This window comes from Oryx dammah, unplaced genomic scaffold (genome assembly GCF_014754425.2).
Source record: "Oryx dammah isolate SB20612 unplaced genomic scaffold, SCBI_Odam_1.1 HiC_scaffold_8, whole genome shotgun sequence".
In the NCBI taxonomy this organism is placed as follows: Eukaryota; Metazoa; Chordata; class Mammalia; order Artiodactyla; family Bovidae; genus Oryx; species Oryx dammah.
Window position 1 is genome coordinate 42939340 of NW_024070192.1, and position 18207 is coordinate 42957546.

Sequence of the window (18207 nt, forward strand, 5' to 3'; positions counted from 1 at the left end):
GCCCAGAGGAGAGACAAGGCAGGCCCACATTTTGTCACCTTTCTCTGTATCTTCAACACACATTTCCAAAACCAATTCTCCTGCATGCTGTTTGAAAACCGCCGGATACTTCCAGCATTAGAGAAACATACACACACACCCCATAGGTTTGGGGCTGTGTGCTTTCCCCCATTCATACTACTCCCAAGATGGAGAGAGGAGATGGGTGGGCTTCTATAGCAGGGGGTTCTCTTCCCGCAGGATGCTCGCTGACTGTCGGAAAGAACACACTGTTGTCCACTAGACTCCACAGTAAAACGCGAGTCAAAAATGGAATATTCTAAAAGGGGCTCACTGGCTACAAGAAAAAGAACATTCCAAAGTAAGACTGGGGTCAGGGTAGGACAGGGGGAGGGTGTAACATCAGTCAAAAGAATACATGAGCCCCCTTGGGTAAGGCTTCCTGGTGGCTCAGTGATAAAGAATCTGCCTGCGATACAGGAGCTGCAGGGAGATGCGGGTTCAATCCCTGGGTCAGGAAGATCTCCTAGAGAAGGGCAAGGGCATGGCAACCCACTGCAGGATTCTTGCCTGGAAAATCCCATGGACAGAGGAGCCTGGAGGGCTACCTACAGTCCATGGGGTCGAAAAGAGTCGGACAACTGAGTGACTAACACTTCCTTAAACCCTTGGGTGATTCTTAGGGAACTGGCAGATGGGGGTGGGGGGAGGCCCCTTCTGGCACACGCAGGGCCGTGTGGAGGAGCCACAGCTGGGGCAGCTGGGGGTCAGGGGTCTGTTGCCATGAGCCCTGCTCCAGGGCAGCAGCTTCCCCAAGCCAGTAGGCCCTCATGGCATCCCTTGTTGACACAGCAGATGGACGAGCAGGGTGGCAGTGGAGACACAGGCCAAGCCAGCAGCCGGGTGAAGAAGAGGGCTTCCAGGGAAAGGGTGAGCATGGGATGACCATCTCAACAGGGACACTTCTGAGATGGGAAGGGGTAGATGTGAGAGGCTGCCCAGGACGACAGCTCTGGCAAACTTCGATGCTGAGCAATCCTCAGTAGAGAGTGCAGGGAACAGGGTCTGGTTAGAAATGCACCTCCCTGTGGGGAGCCCCAGCTCTCCGGGGCATAAAGGCACCAACAGAAAGACAGAGGGATCAGGTGTGGCCATTGCCTGTGGCCGGCTGGTGCCCAACATCTGCCCTTCCAGTTCTCCTCTGTGCAAACATACCAGTCAAGAGAGGGTTCCCAGACAAGTCTACTCCGTCTCCTCCATACCCGCACTGTGACAGCTCTGAGTGCAGCCAGTGAGCCCATTACTCAGCCCCATGCCAGACTGGCCAGCCGGCAAACTCAGGGCCCAGAGATTTTGCTCAGGGCCCTGGCACATGCCCAGCCCCAGCCGTGAAGTCTGACCCTCCTGTGAGGCCAGGAGACAAATCTCAGACCCCTCCCTCCACCAGAGGGGCACATCCCTCCCAGTGTTCAGCACGAAGTCTGTCCTTTGGGGCCATGGGTCAAGGGCTGGGGTGGGGTGGTGGGAGGGATCGGGGATAAGCCGCACTGCAGGAAGTGAGCGCAGAGCTGGAGACCTGAGAGACAGGCTGCTCACTGACGACAGAGGACCATTGTTTCTGAGCTGCCCCACGAGGTGCGAGCAGGAGACAGATCTCTTGGGAGACCCTGGAAGGAGGCAGCCCCCTCGCTGTAGTTTTCCAGAAACTCTGTAAACAGCTCCTGGCCCATGGCAGTCACAGAGGACTCAAGCCAAGGAGACCATCGCCAGAGCCATCAGGGGCTGAGGGCAAGAAAGGGCCAATGCGTATTCATGAGGCTGGGAAGACAGGAGAGAAAGTCTTCCTCTGCCAAGATCAAAGGCAGAGGACACTTGTAGGCATTCTAAGTCGCTTGAGTCTGACTGTTCAGTGTCTGACTCTTGGTGGCGCTACAGGCTGCACAGCCTGCGGGGCTCCTCTGTCCACGGGATTCTCCAGGCAAGAATACTGGTGTGAGTTGCCACTGCCCTCCTCCAGGGGACCTTCTGGACCCAGGGATCAAACCCACGTCCCTTTTGTCTTCTGCATCGGCAGGTGGGTAGCACCACCCAGGAACCCCTCAAAGGACCCTTAGAGACATTCTAGTCCAATACTCATTTTACAGAGGAGGAAATCGAGGCCCAGGGAGGGGAGGGGACCTATCTGGGTCACCCAGAACAATAGGATCAAGGCGTTGCCAGTGACTAACACCAGGATGTACCAACCCCTGGTGGGCATTCCTTACTCAGATGTAAAGGTTTCATTCCTGCCAACTTTTCTGAGCTGCTCTAAGAAGGTGAGCCAAGAGGAAGACTTCCCTGAGAACCTTTTCCAAAGGTGCTGACCTAAGGGACACCATGCTATGTGCTTACCTCATGCGTCCAAAGCCCCATGGAATGCAGCAGAGGGGTTCTTGGCTAATGGCCTCACCCTGGCAAGTCCCTAAAGTCTTGGTGGCTCAGAAGATGGTGGGTGGGCAGAAATCCTTGACTCCCTGATCTTGCCCACCCCGACCCATGCCCACTTCAGTGACACACATTTTTCTTCTTTTTGTAAAGAAGAAGCAAACCCCATATCACCAGCTACAGCCAAACACCCAGCTTCTGAGCTGAGCTCTAAGACCTACCCAGGGCTGTGGCACGTTGATTCTCACCCAGCTTCTTGACCTGCCTCTTTTCACAACCAATCCAATCATCAGATAACAACTCCTTGTACTACAGCCACTCATGAAGTGGCCTGGGCATGACTGCTTCATGGTGAAGGAAAGTGGAGTTCAGAGAGATTAGGTTACTCACCTAGGACACAGCAAGTGAGCAATGGGCCTGGGTCGGACCCTGGTCCGTGTACCTCCAAATCTAGCACACACAGTCTTTACACAGCTTGGCCTCCTCTTATCAGGTTGACCAGAAGCGCTGAGGCAGGGCTGGGCCTGCCCATACAACTCCAGTTTCCTAAGCTCCCAGAAGAAGAAGCTGGCTCAAAACAAGTGTGTGCCCTGTTCAAACCAAAAGCACAAACGGGCCCCAAACCATTCACCAGGAGAATGGGGAAATATCTATTTCAGTAAGTGCCCGATGGGTCCCCACCAGCCACTTCACGGCAAAAAAGAAAGCAAATGAAATCCTATGAAGTGGAAGGCACATTCTACCCCTATACGCCCATTTTTCTTGAAGTGTCTACAAGACTGCAAAGCGAGGACCCGGAGCCCAGCCAAACACACTCCTTTCCAGACTCTCATGGAAAGGCTGCTTGATCCCAGACCCCAGTGCCTACCTCGCCACCCTTCGGCCGGGGCTGGTCCAGGCTCCGTGCCTCGCGCAGCACCACGGGAGGTGGGGTCCCTGAGCCCCGCGTAGCCTTGGCCGGCACCCAGCTCCACAGGCAATGCATGGCGAGGGGCCCGAGCCCAGGGTCCCCGGCAGCCCCGGTCCCTGGTGTGGTGTCCCAGAGAAGGACAAGGTAGAGAGAAGAGTTTCTGTTTTCATGACTGTAGTGAACAGTCACTGCAGCCAAAAATAGTCTGTGCCCGGGCGCTGGGGAGTCAGCACATAGCTCCCAGAGCAGGTGCTGGGTGTAAGACACGCAGGTTCCAGCCGGCCTCGCTGCAGGGGGGCGGGTGTCGGGCAGGGGGCCAGGCACCCAGGGTACCTAGGATACAGGCGGCAGACAGAGAGGTGCTCCCTGCCTCCCGGCCCTCCTCCAAGGATTCCGACTTGAGTCAGCAAGGAGCTTGATCATCCCTCCTCTTTCAGTGAATCATCTGGGGAACCCCCACCCCTGCGTGAACTCCAGCTCCCACTGCCTCTGCGCTTCTCACAGATCTGGGCCTGGGTGACTTAGACACTCGTGGGAAGAGCTACCAGCTATCAAAACTCAGAACCTATGCCAAAAAGGATGCACTTGACTATGTGTAGATGGGGGGGCCGGGGAAGGTCTAAAGTTATATGGCTGGCTAACAGTGGCTGGTGGGGTTGTGGGGGGATTTTTTTTTTCTTTTTTTGGGCTTCTCTATATCTTCAAATTTTTTTATGATAAACATGGGCCGTTAGATTTAGAAAATGTTACTTTTAAAATGAAATTTTTAAAAAGAAAAGATGTTCAGGATCACAGAGGGAATATACAACATGGGCCTATCCGTGAGAATATAAAGTGTGTGTGTGTTTTTTGTGTCTGTGTGTGTGTTGTGACCTTGGCTTTGGAGCCAGACTTCCCGGATATGAATCCTGGCTCCTCCACTTACCATCTAAGTGACCCGGGATAAGTGACACTGTCAGTTTCTCTATCTCTAGCCTATGGAAGTGTCAGTCGCTCAGTTCTGTCCAACTCTTTGCGACCCTAAGGACTGTAGCCCAACAGGCTCCTCTGTCCATGGGATTTCCCAGCCACAAATACTGGAGTGAGTCGCCATTCCCTTCTCCAAGAGATCAAGCCTGGGTCTCCTGCACTGCAGGCAGATTCTTTACATCTGAGCCACCAGGAAAGCCTATCTCTATCCTATTTTGGGGATACAAGCATTGCCTCTTGCTACAGACTAAACATGATGTGTTCTCCCCAAAATTCATCTGTGGAAACTTAATCCCAATGTGACGGTATTAGTAGGCTCTTTGGGACATCATGAGTGTGGAGCCCTCAGTTTGGGATTAGTGCCCTTATAAAAAACACTAGAGAGCTGCCTGGTCCCTCCTATCATATGAAGACACAGCAGAAAATGGTCATCTATGAACCAAAAAGTGGATTCTCACCAGACACAGTATCTACTGGCACCTTGATCTTAGACTTCCTGGTCACCAGAATGGTGAGAAATAAATTTCTGTTGTTTATAAGCTGCCCAGCCCACTCTATGTTATTTTTGTTACAGCAGCTGGAATGGAATATAAGACATCTCCCCAGAAGGTTACTGGGAGGACTGAAAGAGACTCTCCACGTAAAGCTCACAGCTCACTGCCAGGCCCATTGGCAACACTTGCTAAACAATCATAGTATAAATTCACGAATAGATGACATTAAAAAAGAAGAAAAAGAAAAGAAAGATCAACCAACAAAGAAGGCCAAATGGAAGGAAAGGTACCAAAATGTTTCCAGCATTTCCTCTTGGTTGTAAGATTATGATGTAAACCATCAATAAACAGTAGTATTGTTTTCTTTAATTTCTATACTTTTCATACTTTGAAAAGGGATATTTGTGTAAATTATTGGCTATGAAGAAAAAACAAAAAACACCCTGAAAAGCCAAGAAGCAATCATTACCTCTGTGTAGGGTTACAGAGGACTTATTTTCTTTGCTTTTGTATACTTTCTAAAATAAATATTTTTTATTTTCACAGTGAAGAAAATGAGGTGTTATTAAAAACAAAAAACTGGGACTTCCCTGGTGATGGAGCAACTAAGCATGCGTGCCACAGCGACTGAAGCCCGCATGCCTGGAGCCTGTACTGCACAAGAGAGGCCACTGCAATGAGAAGCTCTCACACCCCAGTGAGGAGCAGCCCCCACTCACCGCAGCTAGAGGAAGCCCACACAAAGGGATGAAGACCAGCGCAGCCAAAAATAAATATTCATTTTTTTTAAAAAATGAGGAATAGGCTCACCTATTACATCCTAGATATAAGATCTCTGAGGACCCCCTGCCAGAGTCTAGGCCTTTGATGACCCATCTCTGAGCCTGAGGCCCTTCACCTCCTATACCAACAAAGGAGTTCTACTCACTGTTGGGAAAAGCAGGCACAATGGCACCCAGAGATCCCCCCAGGGGAAAGCCAGGTGAGCCAGCCCCACGGAGGGCCCCTGGTGAGGGTGAGGGGGGGAGCTGCAGTAGCAACAGTTGGGAGTGAGTGTGTGCTTGTGCGTGCTTCTTCTGTCAGCAGGGTGGTCTTTCCTCCAAGACACGTTTCCCAAGTGCAGGTGGCGTTGATCCTTCAGGCTCACCATCTTTCTGCCAAAGGGCTGAACCTATGACCTAGTTTTGGCCAGTGGGAGTTCTCTGTCTTATTAGCTCTGTGATTGGTTCTGATGTGAGCACATGACTAAAGCCAAGCCAATCAGAGCCTTCCCTGGGATTTTTCACCCACAATTCTAGGGTAAGAAGCTCTTAATAGGCAATACCGCTACTCTACTGAAAAAAAAAGTGAGGCTTAGCTCCTGGTGCCCTTCAAGCCTGCCACGTGGAGTGGGCCTATCTGAGAAGTGTGCTCTAAAGGCATCAGCTGGGCTTCTGCATCCAGACTTCCCAGACTTTTATTACCTAAGCTGATAAAAGACTGTTTTCTTCAAGCCAGCTTGTATTGGAACTTGTTACAGAAAAGTTTTAACTAGTTGTAGAAGAACATAATAGCTTTTACTTAGTAACGGCTTACTATGTGCCCTGGTACTATGTCTTTCTCCACCTATTTATCTATCCATCCATCCACCCACAATCAATAGACAGCTACTGAATAGCAAGGGTGGGCCAGGAACCTTACTCAGCACAGAGGATACAGCAGCGAACAAAATATATAGTCTCTTTCCTTAGGGAGCTTATATTCTATCAAGAAACAATAAAAAAACAAATTCAAAAATAACTAAGATACGTAATCGAGATTCGTGAATAAGTGCTAAAAGGAAATAGCATACTGACACAAAGTGGTGGCTGTGGGGGCGGGGGGTGGGGTGTGCATCTAATTTTAGACAGGATAGCTTCTCTGAAGAGCTGACTTCTAAGCTCCCATCAGAGGATGAAAAGGTGCTAGCCATGACGGTATAGAAATTTCGACAGAGGAAACAGAATACACAGAGGCCCCGGGCTATGACAGGAAACAACCTAACCTGTCCTAACGTGACGGGGAGAGTGAGAAGGGGCAGCAGAAGACACAGGAGGAGGCAGACGCAGATACTCCAGAGCCTTGAAGGCCATGGTGAGGGCTCTGGATTGTACGCTGAGTGCAATGAGACACCAGTGACGCACCCTACTCAGAAAAAGCGAGGGGTTGGACTGGGGCTTTAAGAAGAATCACGCAGGAATTCCCTGGTGGTCCAGTGGTTAGGAATCTGCCTTTCAACGCAGAGGACACAGGTTTGATCCCTGGTTGGGGAACTAAGATCCCATATGCCACAGGGAAACTAAGCCCTCAAGTTGCAACACAGCTCAAGGTGGTGAGCCCGTGCACCCCAACTAGAGAGAAGCCTGAGCACTGCAGTGAAGAGCCTGCATGCTGCGGAGCCAACACAGCTGAATGATAATAAATAAATATGTTAAAAAGAAGACAAAGGTCCATATAGTCAAAGCTATGGTTTTTCCAGTAGTCATGCACAGATATGACAGTTGGATCACAAAGAAGGCTGAGCATCAGAGAAGTGATGCTTTCAAATTTGTGGTCCTGGAGAAGACTCTTGAGAGTCCCTTGGACAGCAAAGAGATCAAACCAGTCAATCCTAAAGGAAATCAACCCTGAATATTTATGGGAAGGACTGATGCTAAAGCTGAAGCTCTAATACGTTGGCCACCTGATGCAAAGAGTCGACGCACTGAAAAAAGACCTTGGTGCTGCGAAAGATTGCAGGCAAAAGTAGAAGGGGGTGAGATGGTTAAATAGCATCACCAACTCAATAGACACGAATTTGAGCAAACTCCAGGAGATAGTGAAGGACAGGGAAGCCTGGCATGCTGCAGTCCACGGGATCACAAAGAATTAGACATGACTTAGTGAGTGAACAACAGCAAAAAAAAGACGACGAAGAAGAAAAATCACTCTTGACTCATGAACAATGAAACGGAGGGAAGGGCAAGACTGATACAAAGAGCAATGTAGGTGCTAACGCACAAGTCCATGAAGTAGCTAGGACTAGGGAGGTGGCAGTGGTGAAAAAGAGACATAGATGGATTGGGGATATATATTTGGGAATAGAGCTAGAGAGATTTGCTAGTCAACCGAATGTCAAAGTGGAGGAAGCAGAAGGAATCAGAAATGACTCCTCAGTTTCTAGTTAGAGCAGCCAACAGGCTAGTAACAGGCTCGGAAAGGTAAGGGATTATCCAAGATCACACCATCGGCAAGTCCTAAAGTGAAGCTTACATCTGCCTCCCAGCACCAGGGGCTAGGCTGTCTAATTCCAGGGGTCATGCCCTTGAGCAATCTTGCTTTCTAATCTGTTGCCTGCTCAAAGGCACAGAGCTGGAAGCAGGAGCCACTGAAACTTATATGCTGATCTTTTTTTAAAAGGAAGCACAGTGAGAGAAGAGACTTTTTCTTTAAGATAATTAAAACAGTGTGGTGTTGACACAAGAATTTCCCAATATCTAGCTGGGCAGATCTGTTCTAGAGCAATCTTGCCTTTGGAGGTAGTCCCCACAGAAGGCAGGCCAACAACTCAGGAGCCAGTGGCCCCGGAGGAAGCGACAGGCACATGGTCTTGCTCAAGTCTGCCTGTTGCCAACGGAAACCAAAGGCAGCTCAGGAACCCCAGACCTCAGCAGCCCCCAAAGACCTCCCCAGAGACCCCTGCAATTCAACTTTCACTAGCTCAGATCAGAGAGTTCCTGAGACCGGAGAGACCAAATCTCTTGGATAATCTCACTTAGCTGCAATCATTCATCAAGAACACTTCCTACATGCCAGGAACTGGAGACAGGGCAATGAGCAAGACACCTGGATCCCTGCCCACGTGGCACTTCCAGTCTCATCGGGTTTTGCTGGACTTGGTAGCCCAGAAATCTAAAAGACTGAGGAAATGGGCTCACTGTAAAAATGCTCAACCAATACGGGCTGAGCAGAGCGGTCGTCTCATGATTTTTCAGATATCTAGGAACCAGGAGTACCCCTTCAGTCAAAGCTTAAAAGAAGGCACTTTGGCTCATAATTAGAAAAATAAATCACTTCATTCATGGAAGAGGGTGATGTCTGCAAGTCTTGTAAGGACAGGAACTCATGGGCAGTGCCTAGATCAGGACCTGACTCACAACAGGAGGTAAGTGCGTGTTCACTGGGCATGCGCGTGCGTGGACGAACAGGCAAAACATGAGCAGGCATCCTCTGCTCTGCTTCCTGCCGTGTTTCATCCTTTCCTCCCTGGGGACCCATCACCATCGTTATTTGGAGATGACTACATCCCACTACCCTGTAAGCCCATCAGGGCAGACTGCACTTTGTTCATCAAGGCATCCCCTGTAGTAATGAATCTGGGTACCTGGCACAAAATAAGTAAGTGATCACTGGACGTCGAACAGGCGGTTGGAAAGGAAAGAAGGAGATTGAGGAAGGGAAGAAGGATGGAGGCATGAAAGAAGAGAAAGGAAGAGTGGGGAAGGGGAGAAAGGAAGGCTGGAAAAAAAAGAGAAAAGAGACTGAGAGAGGGAAAGAGGGTAGGGGGAGCAGGGAGGGGAGTGGAGAAAGAGGAAGACTGGAAGAAATAAAGATCAATTCAACCACGCAAAGACATACAGTAGACCAACCCCACCCCCACCCCAGGCTGGGCTATTCTGGGTCAGACGACAGAGGACAAAATCTGTCAGGGAAAGGAAGCCTGGCTTTGGAGTCACAAGAATGTGAGTTTGAATCCTGACTTGGTTATCCGCCTGCTGTGTGACGCTAACATGTCACCCAACATCTCTGAGCCTCAGTTTGCTCAGCTATAAAGTAGGGAATCCTAGTGTTTCCCTCAACCCCCATCCCAGGGATTAAAGAGGATGGTAGCTATAAAATGCTCCCTTATAGTTTGCCCTCTTCCTTCTATATCTGGCTTTAGATCTTCTCCTGACTGGCTGGGTGATGCCCACAGGCCAGTCCACTGGCCAGGGCTCCACTTGCCAGCCACAATGAGCTGGTACTGAGATCAGTGCCAGAGATCTCAACTCCTCTGTATGGAGGCAGCCCTGGGCCTGTAAGACTGACAGCCGGCCCAGATCCCCGCAGGCGGCAGGGTGAGGGTGTGGGCCACATTCCAAGGATGCTCCCAGCTGCCAAAGAGCAAGGCAGTCAGGATGGCGGGGCCTCAGGCTTCCAGAGGGAGAGGGCAGGGACACGAAGAGGGCGGGAGGAGAGGCGAGGATGGCAGGATTCATGCCTATTAAAGCTGAACCCAGAAGCCAAAATACCCATTCGCTCTTCTGGTCTAATCTTCTACAGCCTCCCGCTCCACACGGCCTACCTCCTGGGGCCCGTGGAGCTGCAGCCGCTCCCAGCCAATGGGAAGGCAAGATGGTAGCAGAGGTCAGGCAGCTTTCTTCTCCATCCCCAAGAGAAGACCTGACTTTAGACACGGGGATACATGGAAAGAGGAAAGAGAAACCTGCCCAGCGGGGGCCACCACATAAACCCCTTACCGGACCCGCCTGCATCTTCAATTCTGAACACGCCACCAGCAAGAGCTTATTCAAGGAGTCTGTGGACCGAGGCTGCAGCCCTGGAATTCAGCCTCTGCATCCCACGCTCCCTGCTAGCACTGGTCCTAGCTAGCGCTTGCCACTTCCTTTAACAACTTCCAACAGGGAAATTGCTGAAGGAAAAAAAAATGGCTCCATGCCAGCAGGCTGTGAAATCATTTCCCCAGCTGCAGCTAGAACATGAAGCTGTGATTTTTAGTTTTTAACCTGTAGATGAGGAAGAGGGTGAGAAAAAGGGCGGAAATAATACAGTGTGTGACTCTAGATGCCCAGAGAAGGGGCCCTGCCTCTACACTCACTCGCCTGCCCACTCCCTCATCTTAACGACCCCAACCATCCAGATCTGCTCAGGGAGGGTGCTCCTATTTCTCACCAGTCAGAGGCACCATCTCACTCTCCTGTCCAACTCTTTGCAACCTCATGGACTGCAGCCCACCAGGCTCCTCTGTCCATGGGATTCTCCAGGCAAGAATACTGAAATGGGTGGCCACGTCCTCCTCCAGGGGATCTTCCCGACCCAGGGATCGAACCCACATCTCCCACATTGTGGGCAGATTTTTTACCGTCTGAGCCACCAGGGAAGCCCAACTACCAAGAAAGTCCAGGAGGAGATCTACTTGTCTTCAAACAACCCTAAAGTTCTCTTCCTTCCTCTCTCACATATACACCCTTCCATGATCTCCCAGGTAAAAACCCCAACCCTTACACTCCACTCATGGAGGTTCCCATGAACCAACCCTGTTTCCTCACCGATTCCTTCCAGATCTTTGCAAATTCTTCCTGGCAAGGACGGCACAGCTCTGTCAACCCCAAGGTCTTGCAGTTTCTGTTCCCTTCCTGCCTGTCTATCTGCCTGCTAGCACCCACGCTGAGTTTGCCTACCAGCTCCCACAGACCCCAGGCTGGCTTCTATCTGGGCACTCAGCACCGGCTGTTGACTGTGCCTCTCCCCAGCCTGAGAGCTCCTGGCCCTGGGGAGAGCGCGATTAGAGTCCCGGCTCCCAGCACAGGACCTAGACCTGCACTGCCCCGTCACAGCAACAGCCAAGTAGCTATTTATATGAAAATGCAACATGACAGGGGCTTCCCTGGTGGCTCAGACGGTAAAGAATCTGCCTACAATGTGGGAAATTCAGGTTCAATCCCTAGGTCAGGAAGATTCCCTGGAGAAGGGAATGGCAATCCAGTCCAGTATTCTTGCCCAGAGAATTCCATGGACAGAGGAGCTGGCAGGCTACAGTCCATGGGGTTGCAAATGTCAGACATGACTGAGCGACTTACACACATACTGACATGACAAAATAAAATTTAAATTATGGTTTCTCAATTGCACTATACATATTTCAAGTGCTCCCTGGCCACATGTGGCTGGTGGTTACTACGGTGCACAGAACAGAATGGAATGCTTCTAGCATCACAGAAAGTTCTGTTGGATGGTGTCACTCTAGACAAAGGTGTGACGGTTGGCTGAATAGATAAAGGCATCTCCAGAGCTGCCTGTCTCCAGCATCCGAGGAGAAGGGGTCAGGGGTCACACAGGTCAGAAGGGCCCGAAGCAGGCTCTGGAGCCGGAGAGGGCTGGGGTGTGTCCCTGGTGGGAAAAGAAGGGAGAGTCAAGAGTCCCTTCATCCACACCAGGACCCCAGAGGAGCCACACTGCCCTGTGGCCACTTCCATGTCCAGCCCCTCTCTTCATACAGCAGAAGGGCGTTCTTTCCTGAAAACTGTATGACCACAAACTGGTGACCGCAGTCTTAAAGACAAAGCTGAAATAATGTTTAGATAACTCTAACCGGAGAAGGCAATGGCACTCCACTCCAGTACTTCTTGCCTGGAAAATCCATGGACGGAGGAGCCTGGTAGGCTGCAGTCCATGCGGTTGCTAAGAGCCGGGCACGACTGAGCGACTTCACTTTCACTTTTTACTTTCATGCATTGGAGAAGGAAACAGCAACCCACTCCAGCATTCTTGCCTGGAGAATCCCAGGGATGGAGGAGCCTAGTGGGCTGCCGTCTCTGGGGTCGCACCGAGTCAGACACGAGTGAAGCGACTTAGCAGCAGCAGCAGCAGCAGAAGGACAAACAGCTTCCCAGGTGGCAATAATGGAAAAGAACATGTCTGCCAATGCAGGAGACCTAAGAGATGTGGGTTCAATCCCTGAATAAGGAAGATTCCCCCAGAAGAGGGCAGAGCAACCCACTCCAGTATCCTTGCCTGGAGAATCCCATGGACAGAGGATCCTGGCGGGCTACAGTCCATAGACAGAGTTGGACACGACTGAAGTGACTGAGCACACGTGCATGGAGAGGGACGGGGCCCGGAGAGGAGATTTTGAAAAGGAAGGAGGAGGTTACGCACGGACATAGGGCTACACTCATATACACTGCAGGTATCAGGATCAGCAGAAAACCCCAAGAGAATGAAGAGACAAGTCCCAGCACACAAAAGCCATTCCCAGAGGCCTAGGGAGCAGTCCTGGCAGAATCGTCTTGAGAGTGTTGACTGCACCAGTGCACCCCCATAGCTCAGCAGAAGGAAATGCCAGACTTCATGGATTTGGATCCTTCCTCCAAAAAACTGAACAGAAAAAAGACAGACACCTCGTTTTCAAGTCTGGCACCCCCAGCCTGCATCCCACTGTGACTTTTGCTCATTCCTCAGTCACTTTTCACCAGCAAATATATGCCAGGGCTTCCCGCATGCCAAGCACCATGCTGCCTGGCACACAGCTTCTACTGGGCACAAGCTGATACCTTCTGGAGGGCTCCAACACAGCCATTCCTGAAATATTGAGGAGAAACCCAACCTCTTCCTATTCTATTGCTAAAGAAGAATGAAGTGGGCGTCCCTGGTGGCTCAGTGGCAAAGACTCCGCCTGCAAATGCAGGAGAGAGGGGTGGGTCTGGGAAGATCCCACATGCCCTGGAGCAACTCAGCCCATGCACCACAACTACTGAGCCTGTGCTCAAGAGCCCAGGAGTCGCAACTACTGAACCCGTGTGCTGCAACTCCTGAGCCCGCGTGCCCTACAGCCCATGTTCCCCAAGTGGAGCTACCTCAGTGAGAAGCACTGAGAAAGTCTACACCTGGAGAAAGCCTGCAAGACCCAGCACAGCCAAACAAGTAAATCAATAATGTTAAAAGAAAGAAGAATGAGGTGGGCTTGCATGGACCTACACAGAGGTGAAATTCAAACTAAAAACCTCAGGATGATACCATTCTATGATCCCATTTTAGCATCTTTTATGTATATATATATATATATATATTTTTTTTTTTTTTAAGGGAAACAAATTTGTATGTGAATAAAAACAATGTGGTGAGATTTCCCTGGTGGTCCAGTGGCTAAGACTCACCACTTCTAAAGCAAGGGGTCCAGGTTCAATCTAGATCCCGCGTGCCACAACTAAATGAATACATCTTTAAAGATAACAACATGGTACCCTGCATTGGAACCTAGACCAGGAAGAGGACAACAATGGAAAACTGGTGAAATCCAAATGGAATCTGGAGTGTAATTAGTAGTCATAAACCAATGCCATGTTCTGAGTTTTCACAAATGTACGCTGGTAATATACGATGTTAAACAGGGGACGCTGGGTGAGGGGTGCAGACGGGAACTCTGCACGGACTCTGCAACTTTCCTGTAAATCTAGAACTATTCCAAAATAAAACATTCATTTAGGAAAATAAACGGTGGTTTCGCTGACATTCAGAAGTCAAAGGATTCTGTCTCTGAGTTCAGCTGTGGAAAGGGGCGTGACTTTCATGCCACTTGGAACTTTGGTTTCTGAAATGTGTACCTGCCAATCTAGGCGGCGCATCACTTTGTCGGCAAAGGTCCGAAGAGTCAAAGCTATGGTTTTTCCCATAGTCATGTACGGATGTGAGAGATGGACCATAAAGAAGGCTGAGCATCAAAGAACCGATGCTTTCAAACTGTAGTGTTGGAGAAGACTCTTAAGTGGGACAGCAAGGAGATCAAACCAGTCAATCCCTAAGGAAATCAACCCTGAATATTCATTGGAAGGACGGATGCTGAAGCTGAAGCTACAATACTTTGGCCATCTGATGCGAAGAACTGATTCATTTGAAAAGACCCTGATGCTGGGAAAGACTGAAGGCAGAAGGAGAAGGGGGTGATAGAGGATGAGATGGTCAGATGGCATCATCGATTCAATGGACGAGTTTGAGCAAGCCCTGGGAGATGGCGAAGGGTAGGAAGGCCTGGCATGCTGTAGTCCATGGGGTTGCAAAGAGTCAGACACGACTGAGTGACTGAACAACAACCTATTCTAGAACCAATTCTGGCTGAAAGCACATAGGATGCATCCGGGCCTAGCAGAGTGGAGCGGGAGCCAGTCAGAGTCCACACAATTGGTGGGTTAAGAAACACAGGAGTGACAGCCATTAAAGAGAAGGAAATAATGCCATTTGCAGCAACATAGACAGATCTACAGAGTGTCATCCTGGGTGAAGCAAGTCAGACAGACAAGGAGAAATACCAGAAATAATGTACGACATTCCTTGATGTGAAATCTAAAATGAAATGACACAAAGGAACTTACTTAAGAAACAGAAACTCACAGACTTAGCAAACGGACTTACGGTTGCTGGGGAGAAGGGATAGTTAGGGAGCTTGCGATGGCCATGTACACACTGCTATATTTAAACTGGATAACCAACAAGGACCTACTGTATAGCCTGGATGGGAGGGCGGTTTGGAGGAAGAATGGATACATGTAAATGTATGGCTGAATCCCTTCGCTTTTCACCTGAAACTATCACAACACTGACAGTTGGCTATACTCCAGTACAAAATAAACAATTCAAAAAAAAAAAAGAAATATAAGAGTGGCCTTTTGCTCATCAGGGAAGACTGCGCGGAGGAGCTGACGATGGCTATGCCACTAGAATGATGTCCATGGGATAAGCCTAGGAAAGAGCACTCCAGGGAGCAAGGGAGTAGGTGCAAAAGTCAGACCAGAGGGAGTGAAGGGGAGGGTTAGTGAAATGAGGTCAGAGACAGGCAGAGGTCAAAGTGTGTGAGGCATCTGGTGTTTATTCAGAAAGAAATGGGAAGCCCTGGAGAATGACGTGGTCCAATTTACATTTCTTCATGCTGTGTGGAAAATGGAGTGAAGAAGGTCAATGATAAAGCAGGGAGACAGTTCTGGGGCTGCTGCAGGAGCTCGGGCGAGAGGATGGGGGCCTGGGCCATGGTGCAGGTGGGGAAGTGGAGGAATGAAGGGACACGGAGGGAGGGGCCGGAGACACTCCTGCCGTCTCTCCCCAACCCCACCACCCACACACAGCTTTCTGCTCAGACTCTGTCCCAGTGCCCTCCGCCAGGGAGCATCCTGGCTCCTAAACACACCTGGCTCGTCGGCTCTCCAGCCTGCCTGAACCTGCGCACAAATGAGCTCTCCCCTCATTTACACCCAGCTCTGACTATCCCAGATAACTTTGTTTTTATTTGCTTTTTAAAAATATGTATTCATTTGCCTGTACCAGGCCTTAGTTGTAGCACGTGGGGTCTTTTTTAGTTGCGTGTGGGATCTAGTTCCTCAACGAGGGATCGAACCCTTGCCCCCCTGCACTGGGAGCATGGAGTCTTAGCCACTGGAAACTAGGCAAGTCCTCACGCATGACTCTGTGATTCAGACACCACTTAACTCACGATCACCTCTGGGCCCAGCTGGGAGACCCCTGTCCCGGATGCCACCAGAGGGCTCCCCAGAGGCCAAAAAGCTTCTGCAGCCGGCCCAGGGTCCTGGCTTCTGCCCTGGGCATGGCTGGCTCCTCTTTCAAAGACGGACATGGGTGAGGCTGGGTCTCCAGCATATTTCACATCTCTGCAGATCTGAGGGAAATCCCTCAAGGAGCAAAGCCATCTGCCAAAGATGTCTTAAGCCTAAGAAAGGAAGTTAGAAGGCACAGTTTGGAGTCCAGCAGCCCTGGGTTTGACCCTCAAGTCTGCCCCTGTTACCAGCTCGGGGACCTTCATAGAGTAACTCGGCCACTCTGAACCCGGTGGTCCTCATCATCAAGCAGGGATGATGCTGATGCGATGCTGGGCACGTCAGTGCCCACGTGGGGCCCCCGCACCTTCCAGGTAGGCTACAGACATGAGTCTGGTGGGCTACAGTCCATGGGGTCACAAAGAGCTGGACACACTGAGTGACTAAGCAGCTGGTGGCGACCCTGGTGGCTCAGACGGTAAAGAATCCGCCTGCAATGCAGGAGACCTGGGTTCAATAACTGGGTCAGGAAGATCCCTTGGAGAAGGGAGAGGCTACCCACTCCAGTATTCTTGCCTGGAGAATTCTATGGATGGAGGAGCCTGGTGGGCTACAGTCCAAGGGGTCACAAAGAGTCAGACATGACTGAGCGGCTAACAATATACATATTATGTGCACGCGTGCACGTGACTGTTAACAATACACCCGAGGTACCTCCATCTCACAAAGCAGTTTCCTTCAAACTTCTCATGAGCCAACTCTTTTCTGCCAGCTTCTTAAAAGTTGACGTATGTCACAACTATGAGGGCCACTGGGGCCAGGGCCAGGGCTGGGAGCGTGTAAGGTGCTAGAAGTGCCCTTGTGGGTAGCCCGCATTGACCCCCATCTTCTCTCACCCATAACAGGAATTTCTTAAGTTCAAGTCACCTCCTGTCCAAGGAATCTCTCCTAGTGAAAATTCTTAAATATACAAGCAGATTCATAAACAATATTAACCACCATGACATATACAATAGTCAACAACTGGAATTAACCTCTGCCTGATAAACGATAGCACATATACTCAGACGTTATGAAGCTCCTGAAAGAAAGTGGGGTGGGAGGTGGTTACCAAGTGTGAAAATACAAGGAAAACATGCTGGTTAGCATGTCCAATGATAAGAGTAAAATATAAAATTGTTTATTCAGGATGGTTTAAATCATCGTTGCCCTAGAGAAATATAATGCAAGCCACATACTTAAATTTTAATTTTTGAATAGCCACACTTTAAAAAGTAAATATATATGAAATAAATTTTAATCATTTTATTTAGCTTCATATAACCAAAATAGCATCTCAACAGATTAAATATTAAGTTATTAATATTTTCTTTTTTCTGGATCACATCTTCAGAATTCAGCACATCTTTGAATTTATGTCTTTGAAATCATAATACATTCAGTGTGCACTTGCCACATTCCAAGAACATAATATTAGCTACCTTACTAGACAGCACAGGTCTAATCCATCTAGAGATTTTTTTTTTTTTAAGACTTAAGTATTAGGGTGAAAAAAAAAAAAAAAGGCTGGAAGGAACTATCAAAGTCTTAATGATCACAGATTTTTCTCTGAGTGGTGGTAATATGTACGTGATTTTTCCCCCTTCTTCTGTTTTCCAAAGTGTCTAAATAAAATGAATTCGTGTTGCTTTTACAACAATGGCAAAGTCCATCTTTTCCATTTTAGAAGAGAAGTGAGGGATTTAAAAGACCTGCCTGGGTGAACAACACCTGTCAAGCACTGATTTATTGATACCCCATGAGAGCTGCCCGTGACCTCTGATCTTCTCCTTGCATACTGGTTGATTAGGTTAGTGGGTAGGTGGGTGGGTAGGTTGGATGGATGGGAAAAGAGAACAAAGGAAGGAAAACAGTATTACTGCTGGAGTTACAGGAGAAAACTAAACTCAGATCCTTGCTTCTAAATTCCAAAACTATCGTTTATCAGCTGTATGATTTTAAACAAGCTATTTGACCCATCCACGCTTTAATTTGTTCAAGTATAAAATGGTGCTTTAATTTTCTCAAGTATAAAACAGCAGTCATGATAGTA

The 18207-nt window shown here is 49.4% G+C and overlaps 1 protein-coding gene across 8 annotated transcripts in view; it reads right to left on the reverse strand.

Moving 5' to 3' along the window:
- Positions 1-18207, reverse strand: part of KSR1 (kinase suppressor of ras 1) — a 160008-nt gene that overhangs the window by 52527 nt on the left and 89274 nt on the right. Inside the window, exon 1 of one of the 8 annotated variants that reach the window (XM_040243970.1) lies at positions 3293-4369. The exons of the other annotated variants lie outside the window; for them this stretch is intronic. Coding sequence (XP_040099904.1) covers positions 3293-3409 — 117 coding nt within the window. The 5' untranslated portion in view covers positions 3410-4369. Of the gene's footprint in view, positions 1-3292; positions 4370-18207 lie in introns of those variants that run through there. 8 annotated transcript variants of the gene reach the window in all.